Here is a 20,612-nt window from a genome sequence, read left to right on the forward strand (position 1 = left end):
TATTGCCGAGACACATCGTCACAATGCCTCAGCATCATCCACAACGCCTGTTGCACAGTCGACATCTGCCACAATCGATGCTTCAGCATCATTTTCAACGCCTATTGCCGAGACGACATCCGCTACAATTGCTGCTACAGCATCATCCTCATCGCCTGTTGCCCAGTCGACGTCTGCGACAATCGCTAATTCAGCATCATCTTCAACGTCTGTTTCCCAATCGACTTCTCCTACAACGGCTGCTTCCCCATCATTCTCGACGCCTGTTGTCCAGTCGACGTCTGCTGCCATCACTCCTTCAACATCCTCGTCAGCCGTCACACAATCTTCAACGCATGTTGCCCAGTCGACGTCTGCGACAATCGCTGCTTCAACATCATCTTCAGCACCTGTTGCCCAGCCGACGTCTGCTGCCATCACTTCCTCCTTATCATCCTCAACGCCTGTTGCTCAGACGACATCTGCTACAATCACTCCTTCAGCATCATCCTCAGCCGTCACACAATCTTCAACGCCTGTTGCTCCAGGCGACGTCTGCTACAATCACTGCTTCAGCATCATCAATCAACGCACTGCATCCCAGTCGACGTCTGCGACAACCGCTGCTTCAACATCATCTTGTACCAGTCAGCCGACGTCTGCTACAATCGCTTCTCGCTGCATCATCCTCAACGTCTGTTGCCGAATCGACGTCTGCTTCAGCAATCCGCTGCATCAGCATCTCCCTCAACGCCTGTTGTCCAGTCGGCGTCTGCCACAACCGCTGCTTCAACATCATCGTTAGCTGTGGCACAGTCGTCAACGCCTGTTGTCCAGTCGACGTCTGCCGCCATCGCTGCTTCAGCATCATCGTCAGCTGTAACACAATCTACAACGCCTGTTGCCCAGCCGACGTCTGCTACAATCGCTACTTCTGCATCATCCTCAACGTCTGTTGCCGAATCGACGTCTGCCACAATTGCTGCTTCAGTATCTCCCTCAACGCCTGTTGTCCAGTCGGCGTCTGCTACAACCGCTGCTTCAACATCATCGTTAGCTGTGACACAGTCGTCAACGCCTGTTGCCCAGCCGACGTCTGCTACAATCGCTACTTCTGCATCATCCTCACGTCTGTAACATCGATCTACAACGCTTCAGTTGTCCTCAACGCCTGTTGTCCAGTCGGCGTCTGCTACAACCGCTGCTTCAACATCATCGTTAGCTGTGGCACAGTCGTCAACGCCTGTTGCCCAGCCGACGTCTGCTACAATCGCTACTTCTGCATCATCCTCAACGTCTGTTGCCGAATCGACGTCTGCCACAATTGCTGCTTCAGTATCTCCCTCAACGCCTGTTGTCCAGTCGACGTCTGCTACAATCAATCCTTCAACATCATCGTCAGGTGTCACACAATCTTCAACACCTGTTGTCCAGTCGGCGTCTGCTACAACCACTTCACTTCATCGTCTGCAATCTTCAACGCCTGTTGTCCAGTCTGTCTGCTACAAATCGCTGCTACAACATCATCGTCAGCTGTGACACAGTCGTCAACGCCTGTTGCCCAGCCGACGTCTGCTACAATCGCTACTTCTGCATCATCCTCAACGTCTGTTGCCGAATCGACGTCTGCCACAATTGCTGCTTCAGTATCTCCCTCAACGCCTGTTGTCCAGTCGACGTCTGCTACAATCGCTGCTTCAACATCATCGTCAGCTGTGACACAATCTTCAACGCCTGTTGTCCAGTCGGCGTCTGCTACAATCACTCCTACAACATCATCGTCAGCTGTGACACAATCTTCAACGCCTGTTGTCCAGCCGACGTCTGCTACAATCGCTACTTCTGCATCATCCTCAACGTCTGTTGCCGAATCGACGTCTGCCACAATTGCTGCTTCAGTATCTCCCTCAACGCCTGTTGTCCAGTCGACGTCTGCTACAATCACTCCTACAACATCATCGTCAGCTGTGACACAATCTTCAACGCCTGTTGTCCAGTCGACGTCTGCTACAATCACTCCTACAACATCATCGTCAGGTGTCACACAATCTTCAACGCCTGTTGCCCAGCCGACGTCTGCTACAATCGCTACTTCTGCATCATCCTCAACGTCTGTTGCCGAATCGACGTCTGCCACAATTGCTGCTTCAGTATCTCCCTCAACGCCTGTTGTTCAGTCGGCGTCTGCTACAACCGCTGCTTCAGCATCATCGTCAGCTGTAACACAATCTACAACGCCTGTTGTCCAGTCGACGTCTGCTACAATCGCTGCTTCAGCATCATCGTCAGCTGTAACACAATCTACAACGCCTGTTGTCCAGTCGACGTCTGCTACAATCGCTACTTCTGCATCATCCTCAACGTCTGTTGCCGAATCGACGTCTGCCACAATTGCTGCTTCAGTATCTCCCTCAACGCCTGTTGTCCAGTCGGCGTCTGCTACAATCACTCCTTCAACATCATCGTCGGGTGTCACACAATCTTCAACACCTCTTGTCCAGTCGGCGTCTGCTACAACCACTCCTACATCATCGTCAAGTGTCACACAATCTTCAACGCCTGTTGTCCAGTCGACGTCTGCTACAATCACTCCTACAACGTCATCGTCAGCTGTCACACAATCTTCAACGCCTGTTGCCCAGTTGACGTCGGTTGCAATCGCTACTTCTGCATCACCCTCAACGCCTGTTGTCCAGTCGGTGTCTGCTACAATCACTCCTTCAACATCATTGTCAGCTACAATCGCTGCCTCAGCATCATCATCAACGCCCGTTGCCCAGTCGACATCTGCCACAATCGCAGTTTCGACATCGTCGTCATTGCAGTTATCATCTGCTGAACAGTCGACGTCTGTCTCAGAGCAAACGTCTGTAATATCTTCTATACAATCATCGTCGGTAGTGACACCTACGACATCATCTGTTGCCCAGTCAACATCTGCGACAATTGCTGCTTCATCGTCTTCGTCATTGCAATCGTCGTTGCCCGTTACACAATCCACAACTCCAGTTATACAGTCAACATCGACTTCGACACAATTTTCAGCAACGTCTTCTCTTCAGTCATCATCGCCTGTTACCCAAACGACATCTGCCACAATCACTGCTTCCGAATCGTCGTCACTGCAATCAACGTCAGCTGTAACACAGTCCTCATCACCTGTTGCTACATCGACAGCTACCACAATAATCACTTCAGCGTCGTCTTCTATGCAGTTATCGTTGTCAGTGACACCAGCATCAACACCTGTTGTCCAGTCGACATCTGGCACAATCGTCGCGTCAGCATTGTCTTCCATGTCATCATCGTTTGAGGGTTGAGCATCTATCCACCCCTGTACAGTCTCTATTGTCGTCATCACTCCTGGCACAAGTCCAACCATTCAATAACACCATGTGAACAATCCTCCTCCTCCTTATCGTCTCAAATACAAGCATATACCATTGGATATCACCGGTTGCACAGTGGACGGTAAACGTCATCGGCGTCTTCTTGCCCAGATGTTTATCACTTTGGACGACATTATTTGGGTTTGAGCATCCATTTCACTGTGTACGTATGTGTCAAGGAAGCAGTATCTCAAACTGTTTCTGAAAAAGGAACTGGGGCTTACTGTGTCCATCAGATGTGGTGACAGAACACTTGACTTCAGGTTTCCAGATTCTAAAATATCGAATCGACATTCACCTGACAAGAAAGCCATATGTTGTAATTACCATATATTCATATGAACCTGGAGTATCGCTCTATCATGTACAGGTGACAAAACACCAATATATGAATAGCACATGCGTCAGTATTTGACACATAACATATCACTTTAATACTAACAGTATTGTGTATATCAGAATGGTATTATTTCAGTGACTCAATGGACTCCGAGCCAGTAGTCACATGTACATAATGTATATATCTTCAGACTGTGTGGGGTTCATGTCTCACCTTAAATGGCGTCAGAGTAGGGAGTCACTCCACCTAACATTCCAAAAAATATTGAACATTGGAGATGTTGTTATACATTTAATTCGACAAAAATGAGGAAGATGATGTTTATAATATCCCCAGCTTGGATTATGGGATATTACACAAATTGATAGGATGTGAATACATACTTATTATGGAAATAACAACGTGCAGCGTCTAAAAGTCGGACACAAGATACCAGGAAGAAATGTGTCCCCTGGCACTTACTGGCCTGTTCGCTGGTTCGAACTTGTCTTGTAATACATGTGCCTTTCCTTGTATTATATTACGACATGTAAATATGTATATGTGTATATGAACCCTCACTTCTAAGCTGTACGTAACACTAATAAAATATATTACTATTATTTACTTTATTGTCACAACATTGAATTGTATAACGCAGTGTGTGTGAAGATTGGCAGTGATTCAGTGGTCAAGGACAATGAGTCAAGGATTGAGGTTTATGAGTACGCCCACTCACAGACTTAAGCAAGAGCATACTGATTTGATACACGTTGCCATGACGGCAAGATATTGCAAATACAACAATGTAGTTGATACTTGCTACATAATGACGCTGACACACAATAATACGACATGATACATTATGCTTGAGAATGGCCGTATATTTTCTACAGGGTGACGACCTGCTACGTGCCACACAACGTAGACCTGATATATGTTGCTTGGACATGCGCTGTTTCGTGCAAAATGAAAATGTCCTGATACTTACTTCACAATCTGACATGACATTGAAAAATGCTTGATTCTGATTGGTTAATGGGGCTCCTGTATTCCTTGTGAAACCCATTTCAAATATGGTAGGACTATGCATTCTTAAGCGTTCGGTTCCAAATTACAATACGTGGCATGTACTCTTCAGTGTCCATACATCTCGAACACACAGCAGGCTTCACTCCTAAATGATGCCCTCACACTTGCTCAATACACATGAACCGATACTTCCACCAAACGTCCTGACACTTCCTGACACATACATGTAGAAGGCATGGGACACAACTTTTGCTTCCTGCGCTCCCCAAGATTTCTTAACGTAACTCGCAGCATTCGCTATGTATTCGTGTGCATGTTTCTTTAAATTTCAATTGATAACTTCATAATAAATATTAGTATTTAGTGCTGAGATCTAGCGATAGTTGGTCAACAATACCTTATTGTGATCTAAACAGCTTTTGATCACTATTGACCTATTTCATGGTGTCATTCATCACGTCTCAGCGCCTCATCCCCCATGCATGCCACAGACTGACTGTTAACTCATGTGGGATCTGTACTGACATTGGGCTTCACAAACAGTACTAAATTGGAATATTTTTATACAACTAAACAAAACACGGTCGGGCCAGTCGCTGCAGTTATGATGATCGATAACGATTCAGGTGCATTGTCATGACGCATGTTATCAGTACGTTTGTTCGAACATGGTGGATGCGTATGTGCCATGCTCCAGGTCCAGAACTTGCTCAAGGACAGACAATTGACCCCCGGATGTGGCTGAACAGATCAGAGTTAAGTGCATCCAAGAGTCGCGTCACAATCTGATCTTCTACACACAACATTGCCAGACATAATCCAATGAAAGGTTGAAAAATCTGTGACCCAGATAGTCGCCGAGGGGTTCATAGATGCCATAGGGACCACACATTTGATGTCACAGTTGCAGCATCTAAAGCAGGGCTTTAATCACACGAAACGAGGGATGAGTGAGTGAGTTAAAACCTAAAGTCACATTGGCAGTATTTTCAGCCATATAATGACGATGAGACCTATTATTCATAAAAAGAAATAAATCTTCAACGATATGAAAACCTGTCAAAAAAGGACAATAAAATAACTAGAATATCACAGCTTTAGATTTAAACTAGCAAGTAACAATACAATAATATTTTCTCCACAACACAATACAGAAACGGGTTATGTATCGCCAACAACCGAAGGTAGATCTCCATACTAGACACCATGGAGACTTACATTCACTTTGCTTCCTGAATGGTCCCCAGCTGGATTTACTCCGTCCCCTCAGATGTTGGCGATTATTCACACAGCTCGCCACGAATAATTACTACATTATATTCTACGATTGAATACCTAATACATATTCTTACGTAGAGAACAATAATTTTACTAGTTGTAGAATACTTTAACCCCCCTTGAGGATACAGCTACCAACTATCTCAGTTGCTAATTTAATCTGTCAGTTTATATCTATTTAAGAAACAAATCAATCGAAGGTTGTAATTGATCATATTAGTTTTAAAAAAAATCAACAACAGGTAAGGACAAAATTTATGGATAAACAACTTCTCTATTCAGGTGATGCGACGTACTATTAAAGGATGTAGCTCCATGGTGTCTCACTATCACTATAAAAGCAAACAGGTAGGAGGGTCGTCTCAAAAGCAAAACCTGGACGGGTGTCGCAGACGGTGGTTGGGGTCGGGCTTGGGGATGGGGATATCAGATAAGATAGATAACCCTTTAGGGGAATTATATTGAGAAGTAAACGGTATGTCATAACAATTTACAAATAATATTCAGCCCTGTCGATCTTTGGGTGGTCATGCCATCTATATATTCGGAGACAATGGCTGAATAAAGCATTCTATGGGTATCATACTCTTTTACATATCTCAACGGACCCCTTAATACAGAAATACACATAAGATGTTAATCAATAGATGAGACATAATCGACATACATGAACAAGCATTAAATATCTCTGAGAAGACCCCTTGCGCCAGAAGGCAGCACATGCATTTCATGCCAGGTGAGTAGGCGATCCGTCGTCATACCCGGTTGAACGACCTATGTGCCGTCTATAGTCTGATCCCTTGTTTTCAGCAGCTATTCGTACTTTTAGCCCGATTTCTTACGAGTAAACATGCTTTTTCTGGATATCCTGTTACGCACCCACTGAAAGTCCAGTAAGGCCGATGTGGGTCATTTCGACATATGCTGTTTGTATTTGTGTAAATTTTAGGGATACAGAGTAAATAAAACAAAAGTAGCCGTATTTAAAAATGGTAAAAACTAGGGAAAATGAAAAATGGTATTATAAAATTTGTAAACTTGAAACTACAACACCCTTACAAATATCTTAGTGCATACTTCACTAATCAATTATCCTGGTCATTGCATGCAAACTATGCAGCAGTGCAGGCACAGAAAGTTCTTCTATGAATTCTAAGACAAATAGATATTCTTGGTGATCTCAAATGAATTCATCTTTCAAAATATTTGATGTGAAAATATATCCTATTCTTTAATATGGCGCAGAAATTTGGGGATTAGAAATGGTACAGAAATGAAAATTAGAAATGGTACATTTGTATGCCTGTAAAACGTTTTTGGGTGTTAAACAGAACACTCCAAATATCATGATCTATGGAGAATGTGGCAGGTTTCCTTTATATATATACTCTTATTGTAAAGTAATTCGGTATTGGATAACGTTATTACACATGCCAACCTATCGCCTACCAAAGAAATGTTATAATATGATGCTTTTATATGACAGAAATGCACACAAAAACTGGGTGACTGATATAAAACAACTATTATTTCTACTGGATTTGGGGATATTTGGCATAACCAAGAAATTGGAATATATCCTGAATTCATGAACATTCAAAGACTAAAAGATATGTATTTTCAAAACTGGCAAGAAAAATTATCTATTTCAAGCAAATGTGACCTAATGTTTAAAAACAATATCCACACCGAATTCTATCTATCATGTTTAAATGTAAACAAAGTATAAAATAAGTTTAGCACGATTCCGATGCTCATCTCATGAACTTTTAATTGAGAAAGGTAGATATGTAAAATATAGAGAACATAGAATTTGTCAATTATGTAATTCAAATGCAATTGAAGATGAGTATCATTTTCTTCTTGTATGCCCTAACTACAGTAATCTTCGAAGCAAATATATAAGAGAAAAATATTATGTCCATCCAAATAGGCTTAAGTTTTCATTACTGCTAAACAGTTTAAATACTAAAGAAATCGAAAACCTGTCCATGTATATTTTCTACGCATTTGTGCATAGAACGCGTATTGTTCCTTGAACGCAAATGTATATAGTGTACTATAGGCCTTTTACCGGAATAAAGATAATTACCCATTCACGGGAAATAAAGCACCAAAACTTAATGCATTGGAAAACAATTGCATGAGCCTGTCAGATTCAACGTCATCAAAGACAGCATCTGCAACAACATCATCATCTGCAACGACATCCACCACATCATGTCCACCACTGAACTCGGATGAACGAACCAGGATTACGGTCGTCAACCACGCATCAAAATTCCTACAAAAAGGTAAATGGCATGGTGGCATACCCTTGTCTGAATTTACCCAATGAATTGTTGGTACCCTCTGCCACGACGTCTATGGATTTCAAGGTCTAACTCTGAGGGGAATCTCTCTTCTGATCTCGATAAAGTTGACGTCACAAGACTTCGCGAATCCATCACAACACGAGGATCTACTGTGGATACAGGTCGACACATCCTATCCATTTCACATCCAACATGCAGTTGGCTGGATGTCACTAGAGCGTCACACTTTTAGGATTATCGTTACCTTGACAACAATAGGTTTATATAACCCACTAGCAATGAACTTAGATGCAAAACACAGTTTGATATAAGTATGTATACATTACGAGAGAATGTGGTACCTCACGGATAATGGACGACAGCTACGCCGGAGGAAGGAACGTCAATGCCGTTACCTTTGGTTCCACAAATATTAGAGGAAGCGTATGACTGTCGCAATGTCGCTCAGTGAGTTAATAGCAGCATCATTCGAGCGTCACTGCTACTGCACCGACCAATTAAGTCTAGTCAACATGTCAAACTAACCGTTGGTAACGAGCTATAACGAGCTATTTATAACCAGTATAAATACACCAAGTCTACATGTGTACACTCACTGCATCCTGGTTGCACCTTCTACCCGTCTCAGCAATACAATAGATGGGCCAGTGCTAAACGGTTTTCTGTTATTTTATGATTTTCATTGCTAGAGTGTTAATGAAAACAACAATTTGTTGTCGTCTGATTCATTTGGGTTCCTTGTGATCAGAGAAAGGTGTCTCGGCGAAGATAGGTGAAGAGGAGAGCCGACCATTACAAGTCCAGAACAGATATCAGTGACATACTCGTCAAAGAGACAAAATATGACTGCTTGGAGATCCCGCTTCCACGACAGGGTAAGTCACTAGAGACAGTCTGCTGTCCCCAGCTGGCCATGTGGACCTACTATTAGCTTGTTATACCAATAAGTCCATGTCCACGAAGCATCTGTGAGTACTGGAGACGAACTGAATGTGGCCGTAATAGTGTCCACTGTTTCGGCATAGTTGCCATGAATTGGTGCTTCAGCTTTAGCCACGCTTAAGGTTCTACACATTGACGGGTAACCTCCCAAAGCCCATAACCCCTACAGCTTATAACAACAAAGTTCATGGCCCAGTGAAACTGCTAATCTCCTGCCTGTTACCTATTTCATACAATGGACCAGGCCAAACACTTAGAAATTAAGAGAATGATTTTAATGAGCAACAACCAAACGAAGAGTTTGAGAGAATGGTTTTAATGGATGATAGCAAAAATATTTTAACCAACGTTTAATAACATTGAACATGAAGTTTAATTAACTTCATGAAACATCATAATGTCATAGCATATTAAGTGTTTTTTTGTTTTATTTGTTCAAAATTTATTGGTTTTGCTATGTTCCAGCCTCACGATCCCAATTTTGTTTGACTTTTTATCCTTGTACCCCCCAAAGAACGCAAAATCTGCAATAAATGCATCGGTAATTTCAAGAATCAAAATATGCAAGAAACATTTTGTGTGTTTGAGCAGAAGTCCGCAAGAATCAAACTTAGATATTAAAGAGCATACAAAGCAATGGTCACACTGGTGTCAACTCTCAACATATTGTACCAAACGACAGACAGTTTTTCATTTTCTGCAATGTTTTAAAGAAATATCATACCCCAATGTGTTGTGATGACTAATATCTCGGTATCCACATTACCCACATATGTGAAACTTTGGATATGGATTTGCTAATAGTTTCTTCAAAATAAAATAGAAGCTTTTCAAACATTTGACAACGAGAATATACTTAGGCTGATTACTTTTTGAACGCCCCTCGCATATACCACCCCAAATCCACAAGAAAAGAGTGGTGATTTACAAAAAATTACAATCTGTAAATACAATATATACAAAGAGTTCCAAAACTGTAAAGATGATATTTACAAGCTTGTAAATTTTTGTAGATTTAGGAAGGATTTTACCACTACTTCTTTCAATTACTCATTTTCCCAAGGATCCCCATGAATGGACAGACTTAACTATTTCACGCATCTTTTGTTCTGTTCGAGTTCTTATTGTTGATATACATAACGCATGTTGCATGTGATATATTTATTCATGAGAACTGCAGGAATAAGCCGTATTTTAATATTAACCATTTGTGCTTTATTTTAATGTAACTGCATCTGACACGTGGAGAGATACATGTTTGAAAGTTGGGATCGTGTTTAAAGCAAATGTTTTCTATTTACCGTCATATGCGGTCAACAAGGAACCAATTCTATATATTAGTGTAACTTCCCAATTGTGTAAATCGATGCTCATGCTGTTGATCACTGGATTGTCTGGTCCAGACTCGATTATTTACAGACCACCGCCTTATAGCTGGAATATTGCTTAAGTGCGGCGTAAAACTAATTATTGACACCTGCCACAAGGGATCGGCCGTTTGGGTTTGTGCTCAGAGACAGTGTTATACAATTGGTGCATTCACGAAATATCATGAAATTGTTAATAGATAATTGATTATCTTGTCCACACACGGGCGGTTTGAGGCCCACCACCCCCAAAAAAATCAAAAAAAAAAAAAAAAATGATAAAAAAAATGATAAAATAATAAAATAATAAAAAATAAAAAACAAAACAAAACAAAACCAAAACCAAAACCCCAAAAAAACAAAAACAAACAACAAGAAAAACAACAACAAACAAACAAGCACACAAAACAAAACAAAACACACAATGATTTCCTTCTTAAATAAATTTGCATCATAGCGTAACAAATTAATTTGGTAATTTACAAGCAAAGGTGACAGAATGTTTAGATCAAATTAAATAAGTTCTAGAGAAATCAGTACACAAGTTCATATCACAGTTCATATCATCTCACAGAAAGAAATAGTTTATGAGATTCTAGTGTATGAAAGCATTAAATTCCAAAATCTCTAATGTTCAGGAATTATTACCACTTATATGACAATAGTTTGAGTCGCTTGCTGTTTAATGCGGTTCTTAAAAGGCTTGAAGCGACATCTGCATGTTCATCTTTTGATGTATTGATATAAACAAGTCACTGTAGGGACACCCGCGACAAAGGATAATCATAATTGTTTCGAAAATGTTAAAACCTGCATTGAGGACACAACGCCCATTGTAATCGGCAGTAGGCCTTGTTAATTGGTGAATCTTAACTGACTTGACTCACTCATCAATTAACAAGGGATTAGGCCTTGGAGCGTACAACAATCATTTACCATCACCCTCCAGTTATCTCCCACTGTGGACATTTCCAAAATTGTATTTTTTTGTAAATCTCATATTTCCAAAATTGTAAATGTCTTGCAAACCTCATCTTTCCAAAATTGTAAATGTCTTGTAAACCTCATCTTTACAACATTTACAAGCTTGTAAATGTGGACTTTTTTCCAGTGATCATCTCAAATTATTTGTCTTAGGTTACTATCTCCAACACTATTATCTCCAACACTATTAACTGATACTATTACGCTTGGCAAAATCTGTCTACTCACAATGTACACCAGGAAGCTAAAAAATCTAGTTCAACATTTAATTCATCTTAATTATTTAAAATGAATTATTAAAACCCTACCAACAACAGTATATTCTTACATGTACAGGCGTCATCGGTCAGGTATTTCAGATACCTTACAGTGTTAGAATAAATCTTGCCTTGGACAAGGAAACACCTGTCCGAAAATACGTGTGTTATATTTAGACGCAGACATTAATAACATTGCCATTTATTGCACGTTTATTACAACAACAACGACATACCTGACATAGACCACAGCCTACGATTGGGGCCAAGTAATACAAGCTATAGCGTACACCCCGGCTACCAACACTGACATCAGTCTTCAGTCAGGGCATCTGAGGTCATCTTCAGATTTTACACGTCTAAAATCTGCCTTACTGTCTTCGTATAACCTCGCGATTCAACTGCACTTAAGACATAATCGTTCACTCTATTATTTTCAGTGGCCACATCTGTCGAACCTCAATTCAGGTTTTGAGGACCTCAACGCAAAGGAGGACAAGTACTTCAACCCTATGCTGGCATACGATAACGATGTGGACTGGGAGGAAATTCAAGGTGCCAACAGGTTCTACCACACACCTCGGAGCAGTGATGTTGTGATGCCTGTGCCGACGTTTCACTCTGAAAAGGATGGTGCCAGCACTACCGACACCTCCAGTGACGACTCAGCGAACAGGAGATCCAACCGGAAAATCTGCATGTTCGTTATCCTCCTTTTTCTCCTCGTCGGTATCATCGTCAGCTCCATCAGTGTGCCCATCATCCGTGAGTGTACATTGACAGTCACCTGTAACGATGTTGTAATACTTAGAAAATACAGATTTACGTCACAAGCTGTTGTCAAGAACTCTCTAACTTCCAAATAGAAAGTTCATGCATGCCATACTTTTGCATACGTTTTGTGTTCATTAAAATCCTTATATTTCGATCGACGTTACCCATGTTTTTTATCTGAAGAAAATACTATATAACTCCATTTGTGATGAACGTTTCAGTTACCCAGAAGCCATCCGAACCAACTCCAGTAGGTAAGTACATTAGCTACTAAGAAAAATTAAGAAAGAAAGAAACACTCACCACCCATCCTATCCCCCCCCATCTCGCTGAAGATATGTTCCCGAAAATTCAGAGGTTATATAAATATACAAACTGAAAATAATGATCAGGAAGTAATGAAGCTTTGTGTTCCGAATCGGCTACAAAACCAAACCAAAATTGACGCTTGTAAACAATGAATAAAACTCACCAAGTCTACATCCACCAAGTACAACCTTGACTGCAGTACAGATACGAGATAATGGTACTCACAACGCTGGTCAAGTCAGTGAACGTATGTCTGTTTTATCACAATGGTTTGCATGACCCGGGCTAGGCTGACCTGTGATTGACGTTATGATCGCCGTGGCCGAGGCTGACCTAATTCAGTCGCCTCTTACACCAAGCATTAGAAAGCTGAAGGCCTAAACAGGGCCCTATGGCAGCACAACTATCTAGCTGTATGATATAACAATGAACTGAGATAGCTGATTGTGTGACCCTGAGGTATCCCCACGTTCTAATCATGACCTCTTGTTTCCAGCACGCCTACAGTCCAGTTTCCGAGTGACGGATAAGACGTACACGCCTGAACTCGCCGATCCCTCAAGTCCTCAGTTTAAGGCGGAAGCCGCAGAATTCTGCAACCAGGTATGATGAATTAATCAAACCGACAAGCAATATAATAATTATCAAATTATGACGTTTACAAATAGTGAACCAATATCCTACTTACATATTACGTTATCTTAGATATGGCCAAAGGAAACAACGACGCTTTAGCTTAATATACTGAATATATATGGCCCCCTGTGACAATGGAGCGTTCTTCTTACAGATGAAGGAGACGTTACTCGTTGACGGTTCCCCATTGAAGGGCAAGGACTATACCTGTAATGTATTGGAAATAAGGTAAGATCAGCAGCAAATCTGGTTGTATGTACGTGTCATCCGGTTCTATGTAAATACATGAATTAAATTTCCCTGCCCCTTTGCACGTTATCATTTAATTTTCTTGATGGCGAAGTTTGGACGGGGGTTTGTGTGGATTCTTGGAATTCGAAAATTTATATGTTAATTAATGAAATGGAAACATGTTTTTGACAACACATCCAAGGTAACGTTTTGTTGTTGCTGTATATTCTGGACAGATATTATTGAAAACACGACCAGAACATCAGAAATGACGTATATGTCAAAATGTGGTGGACAATATCAGCCTGATGAAATGTTGAATATTTGTGATTAGAACGTCCGTTTACATGTATGTACATATAGTTTCAAAGGATTCCATACATACATCTCATTACAAATTCCAAAGATCTCCATTCCAAAGATCTCATTCCAGATTCTTAACAATAATTTGAGAATACTTTCTTTCCAGAAACGGCAGTTTGATCTTTATCTACGAGATAGTAGTACCACGAGTAGCATCCAACTTGGGAGAAATGTTCAGTGACGTCTTGGCTCAGTTTATCATTGAGCAATCGAAAGATGGAAAAATCGGAACTTTAAATGTCGACTCAAAAAGAGAATGTGGGATTTTACATTCGACATCTAGCGATTCATCATCTGTCGTACTCTGTCCTCCTAAACCTGCTTCCACCGCATCAACCACCAATACTCCATCATCATCAACAGTTCAGTCGTCCTCTGCCACAGTTTCCGCTTCAATGCAGATATCATCTACATCAACAGAGTCACCTTCAACAGCCTCTGTGACATCTACTACAATCGCAGCTTCAGCGATATCTTCAACGCCTGTTGTTCAGTCGACATCTACTACAATCGCAGCTTCAGCGATATCTTCAACGCCTGTTGTTAAGTCGACATCTGCCACAATCGCTGCTTCAGCATCATATTCAACGCCTATTGCCGAGTCAACATCTGCCACAATAGCTACCTCAGCATCATCCTCAACGCCTGTTGCACAGACGACGTCAGCCAGAATCGCATCCCTAGAATCATCTTCAACACCTGTTGCCCAGATGGCGTCAGCTACAATTGCTGCTACAGCATCATCCTCATCTTCTGTTGCCCAGTCGATGTCTGCGACAATCGCTAATTCACTATCATCTCCAACACCTGTTGCACAGACGACGTCTGCCACAATCGCTGCTTCAACATCATCTTCAACACCTGTTGCACAAACGACATCTGCCACAATCACTGCTCCACTATCATCCTCAACGCCTGTTGCCCAGTCGACGTCTGCAACAATCACTGCTTCAGCATCATCTTCAACGTCTGTTTCCCAATCGACTTCTCCCACAACGGCTGCTTCCCCATCATCCTCAATGCCTGTTGCTCAGACAACATCTGCTACAATCACTCCTTCAACATCCTCATCAGCCGTCACACAATCTCCAACACCTGTTCTCCAATCCATGTCACCTACAATCACTCCTACAACATCATCGTCAGCTGTAACACAATCCCCAACATCTGTTGTCCAGTCGGCATCTTCTACAACCGCTTCTTCAACATCATCGTCAGCTGTAACACAATCTACAACGCCTGTTGCCCAGCCGACGTCTGCTACAATCGCTACTTCTGCATCATCCTCAACGTCTGTTGCCGATTCGACGTCTGCCACAATTGCTGCTTCAGTATCCCCCTCAACGCCGTTTGTGCAGTCGACTTTCGCTACAACCACTCCTTCGACATCATCGTCAGGTGTCACACAATCTTCAACATCTGTTGTCCAGTCGACGTCTTCTACAATCGCTGCTTCAACATCATCGCCAGCTGTGACACAATCTTTAACACCTGTTGTCCAGTCGAAGTTTGCCACAATCGCTGCTTCAACATCATCTTCAACACCTGTTGCTCAGACGACATCTGCTACAATCACTCCCCCAACATCCTCATCAGCCGTCACACAATCTTCAACACCTGTCGTCCAGGTGACGTCTGCTTCAATCACTGCTTCAGCATCATCGTCAACCATGACACAATCTTCAACACCTGTTCTCCAATCCACGTCAGCTACAATCACTCCTACAACATCATTGTCAGCTGTAACACAATCTCCAACATCTGTTGTCCAGTCGGCGTCTTCTACAACCGCTACTTCAACATCATTGTCAGCTGTGACACAATCATCAACATCTGTTGTACAGTCGGCGTCTTCTACAACCGCTGCTTCAACATCATCGTCAGCTGTAACACAATCTACAACGCCTGTTGCCCAGCCGACGTCTGCTACAATCGCTACTTCTGCATCATCCTCAACGTCTGTTGCCGATTCGACGCCTGCCACAATTGGTGCTTCAGTATCCCCCTCAACACCTTTTGTCCAGTCGACTTTCGCTACAACCACTCCTTCGACATCATCGTCAGGTGTCACACAATCTTCAACATCTGTTGTCCAGTCGGCGTCTTCTACAACCGCTGCTTCAACATCATCGTCAGCTGTGACACAATCTTCAACACCTGTTGTCCAGTCGACGTTTGCCACAATCGCTGCTTCAACATCATCTCCAGGACCTATTGCTCAGACGACATCTGCTACAATTACTCCCCCAACATCCTCATCAGCCGTCACACAATCTTCAACGCCTGTCGTCCAGGTGACGTCTGCTTCAATCACTGCTTCAGCATCATCGTCAACCATGACACAATCTTCAACACCTGTTCTCCAATCCACGTCAGCTACAATCACTCCTACAACATCATTGTCAGCTGTAACACAATCTTCAACACCTGTTGTCCAGTTGACGTCTGCGGCCATCGCTTCTTCAGCATCATCGTTAACTGTAACACAATCTACAACGCCTGTTGCCCAGCCGACGTCTGCTACAATCACTACTTCTGCATCATCCTCAACGTCTGTTGCCGAATCGACGTCTGCCACAATTGCTGCTTCAGTATCCCCCTCAACGCCTTTTGTCCAGTCGACTTTTGCTACAATCACTCCTTTGACATCATCGTCAGATGTGACACAATCTTCAACGCCTGTTGTCCAGTCGACGTCTGCGTCAATCGCTAATTCAGCATCATCTTCAACACCTGTTGCACATTCGACATCTGCTACAATCATTGCTTCAGTATCATCATCGATGCCTGTTGCCCAGCCGCTGTCTGCTACAATCACTGCTTCAGCATCATCTTCAACGTCTGTTTCCCAATCGTCTTCTCCTACAACGGCTGCTTCCCCATCATTCTCAATGCCTGTTGCTCAGACAACATCTGCTAAAATCTCTTCTTCAACATCCTCATCAGCCGTCACACAATCTTCAACGCCTGTCGTCCAGGTGACGTCTGCTTCAATCACTGCTTCAGCATTATCGTCAACCATGACACAATCTTCAACACCTGTTCTTCAATCAAAGTCAGCTACAATCACTCCTACAACATCATCGTCAGCTGTGACACAATCTGCAACATCTGTTGTCCAGTCGGCGTCTTCTACAACCGCTGCTTCAACATCATCGTCAGCTGTAACACAATCTACAACGCCTGTTGCCCAGCCGACGTCTGCTACAATCGCTGCTTCAACATCATCGTCAGCTGTAACACAATCTTCAACATCTGTTGTCCAGTCGGCGTCTTCTACAATCGCTGCTTCAACATCATTGTCAGCTGTGACACAATCATCAACATCTGTTGTACAGTCGGCATCTTCTACAACCGCTGCTTCAACATCATCGTCAGCTGTAACACAATCTACAACGCCTGTTGCCCAGCCGACGTCTGCTACAATCGCTACTTCTGCTTCATCCTCAACGTCTGTTGCCGATTCGACGCCTGCCACAATTGGTGCTTCAGTATCCCCCTCAACACCTTTTGTCCAGTCGACTTTCGCTACAACCACTCCTTCGACATCATCGTCAGGTGTCACACAATCTTCAACATCTGTTGTCCAGTCGGCGTCTTCTACAACCGCTGCTTCAACATCATCGTCAGCTGTGACACAATCTTCAACACCTGTTGTCCAGTCGACGTTTGCCACAATCGCTGCTTCAACATCATCTCCAGGACCTATTGCTCAGACGACATCTGCTACAATCACTCCCCCAACATCCTCATCAACCGTCACACAATCTTCAACACCTGTCGTCCAGGTGACGTCTGCTTCAATCACTGCTTCAGCATCATCGTCAACCATGACACAATCTTCAACACCTGTTTTCCAATCCACGTCAGCTACAATCACTCCTACAACATCATCGTCAGCTGTGACACAATCTCCAACATCTGTTGTCCACTCGGCGTCTTCTACAACCGCTGCTTCAACATCATTGTCAGCTGTGACACAATCTTCAACACCTGTTGTCCAGTTGACGTCTGCGGCCATCGCTTCTTCAGCATCATCGTTAACTGTAACACAATCTACAACGCCTGTTGCCCAGCCGACGTCTGCTACAATCGCTACTTCTGCATCATCCTCAACGTCTGTTGCCGAATCGACGTCTGCCACAATTGCTGCTTCAGTATCCCCCTCAACGCCTTTTGTGCAGTCGACCTTCGCTACAATCACTCCTTCGACATCATCGTCAGATGTGACACAATCTTCAACGCCTGTTGTCCAGTCGACGTCTGGCGCAGTCGCTGCTTTAGGATCATCGTCAGCTGTAACACAATCTACAACGCCGGTTGCCCAGTCGACGTCTGCCGCAATCACAGCTTCAGGATCATCGTCAGTTGTAACACAATCTACAATGCCTGTTGTCCAGTCGACGTCTGCTACAATCACTGCTTCAACATCATCGTCAGCTGTAACACGATATCCAACGCCTGTTGTCCAGTCGGCGTCTGCTTCAATCACTCCTACAACGTCATCGTCAGGTTTCACACAATCTACAACACCTGTTGTCCAGTTGACTTCTGTTACAGTCTCTACTTCTGCATCATCCCCAACGCCTGTTGGCCAGTCGGCGTCTGCTACAACCACTGCTTCAACATCATTGTCAGCTACAATCGCTGCCTCAGCATCACCATCGACGCCCGTTGCCCAGTCGACATCTGCCACAATCGCAGCTTCGGCATCGTCGTCATTGCAATTATCGTTTGCTGTGACACAATCTGTATTATCTGCTGAACAGTCGACGTCTGTCTCAGGGCAAACATCGGTAATATCTTTCATACAATCATCGACGGTAGTGACACCTACGACATCATCTGTTGCCCAGTCAACATCTGCGACAATTGCTGCTTCATCGTCTTCGTCATTGCAATCGTCGTTGGTCGTGACACAATCCACAACTCCAGTTATACAGTCAACATCGACTTCGACACAAGTTTCAGCAACGTCTCCTCTTCAATCATCATCGCCTGTTACCCAAACGACATCTGCCACAATCACTGCTTCAGAATCGTCGTCATTGCAATCGTCGTCGACTGTAACACAATTTGTCACATCTGTTGCTCCGTCGACATCTGCCACAATAATCACTTCAGTATCGTCTTGTATGCAGTCATCGTTGGCAGTGACACCAACATCAACACCTGTTGTCCAGTCGACATCTGGCACAATCGTCGCATCAGCATCGTCTTCCATGCAATCATCGTCGTCAGTGAAAACTGGGTGTTGAGCATCTATCCACCCCTGTACATTCTCTATTGTCGTCATCACTCCTGGCACAAGTCCAACCATTCGATAACACCATGTGAACAATCATTCTCCTCCTTATCGTCTCAAATACAAGCATATACCAGCGGATATCACCGGTAAACGTCATCGGTGTCTTCTTGCCCAGATGTTCATCACTGTCGACGACATGATTTGGGTATGAGCATCCATTTCACTGTGTACGTAGGTGTCAAGGATGTAGTATCTCAAACTGTTTCGGAAAAAGGAATTGGGGCTTACTGTGTCCATCAGATGTGGTGACAGAACACTTGACTTCAAGTTTCCAGATTCTAAAATATCAAATCGACATTCACCTGACAAGAAAACCATATGTTGTAATTACCATATATTCATATGAACCTGGAATAGCGCTCTATCATGTATAGGTGACAAAACACCAATATATGAATAGCACATTCGTCAGTATTTGACACATAACATATCACTTTAATACTAACCGTATTGTGTATATCAGAGTGGTATTAGTTCAGTGACTCAATGGACTCCGAGCCAGTAGTCACATGTACATAATGTATATATCTTCAGACTGTGTGGGGTTCATGTCTGACCTTAAATGGCGTCAGAGTAGGGAGTCACTCAGCCTAACATTCCAAACAACATTAAACATTAGAGATGTTGTTAAACATTTAATTCGACAAATATGAGGAAAATGATGTTTTTAATATTCCCAGCTTGGATTATGGGATATTACACAAATTAATGGGATGTGAATACATACTTATTATGGAAATAACAACGTGCAGCGTCTAACAGTCGAAGACAAGATACCAGGAAGAACTGTGTCCCCTGGCACTTCTTGGCCTGTTCGCTGGTTCGAACTTGTCTTGTAATACATGTGCCTATCCTTGTATTATATTACGACATGTAAATATGTATATGTGTATATGAACCCTCACTTCTAAGCTGTACGTAACACTAATAAAATATATTACTATTATTTATTTTATTGTCACAACATTGAATTGTATAACGCAGTGTGTGTGACGATTGGCAGTGATTCAGTGGTCAAGGACAATAAGTCAAGGATTGAGGTTTATGAGTACGCCCACTCACAGACTTAAGCAAGAGTATACTGATTTGATACACGTTGCCATGACGGCAAGATATTGCAAACACAACA

At 42.7% G+C, this 20,612-nt stretch overlaps 1 protein-coding gene across 1 annotated transcript; it reads left to right on the forward strand.

Moving 5' to 3' along the window:
• The first annotated feature begins 335 nt into the window (after positions 1 to 335).
• LOC124276374 (extracellular matrix protein A-like) lies at positions 336 to 18,940 on the forward strand. Its single transcript, XM_046712021.1, has 4 exons — positions 336 to 845; positions 1,502 to 1,933; positions 15,311 to 16,300; positions 18,065 to 18,940. The coding sequence occupies exons 1-4, from the start codon at positions 336 to 338 to the stop codon at positions 18,938 to 18,940; spliced, it is 2,808 nt and encodes a 935-aa protein (XP_046567977.1).
• Positions 18,941 to 20,612: the final 1,672 nt, after the last annotated feature.

Source organism: Haliotis rubra, unplaced genomic scaffold, assembly GCF_003918875.1.
Source record: "Haliotis rubra isolate DU_JTF1 unplaced genomic scaffold, ASM391887v1 Scf2082, whole genome shotgun sequence".
Lineage (NCBI taxonomy): Eukaryota > Metazoa > Mollusca > Gastropoda > Lepetellida > Haliotidae > Haliotis > Haliotis rubra.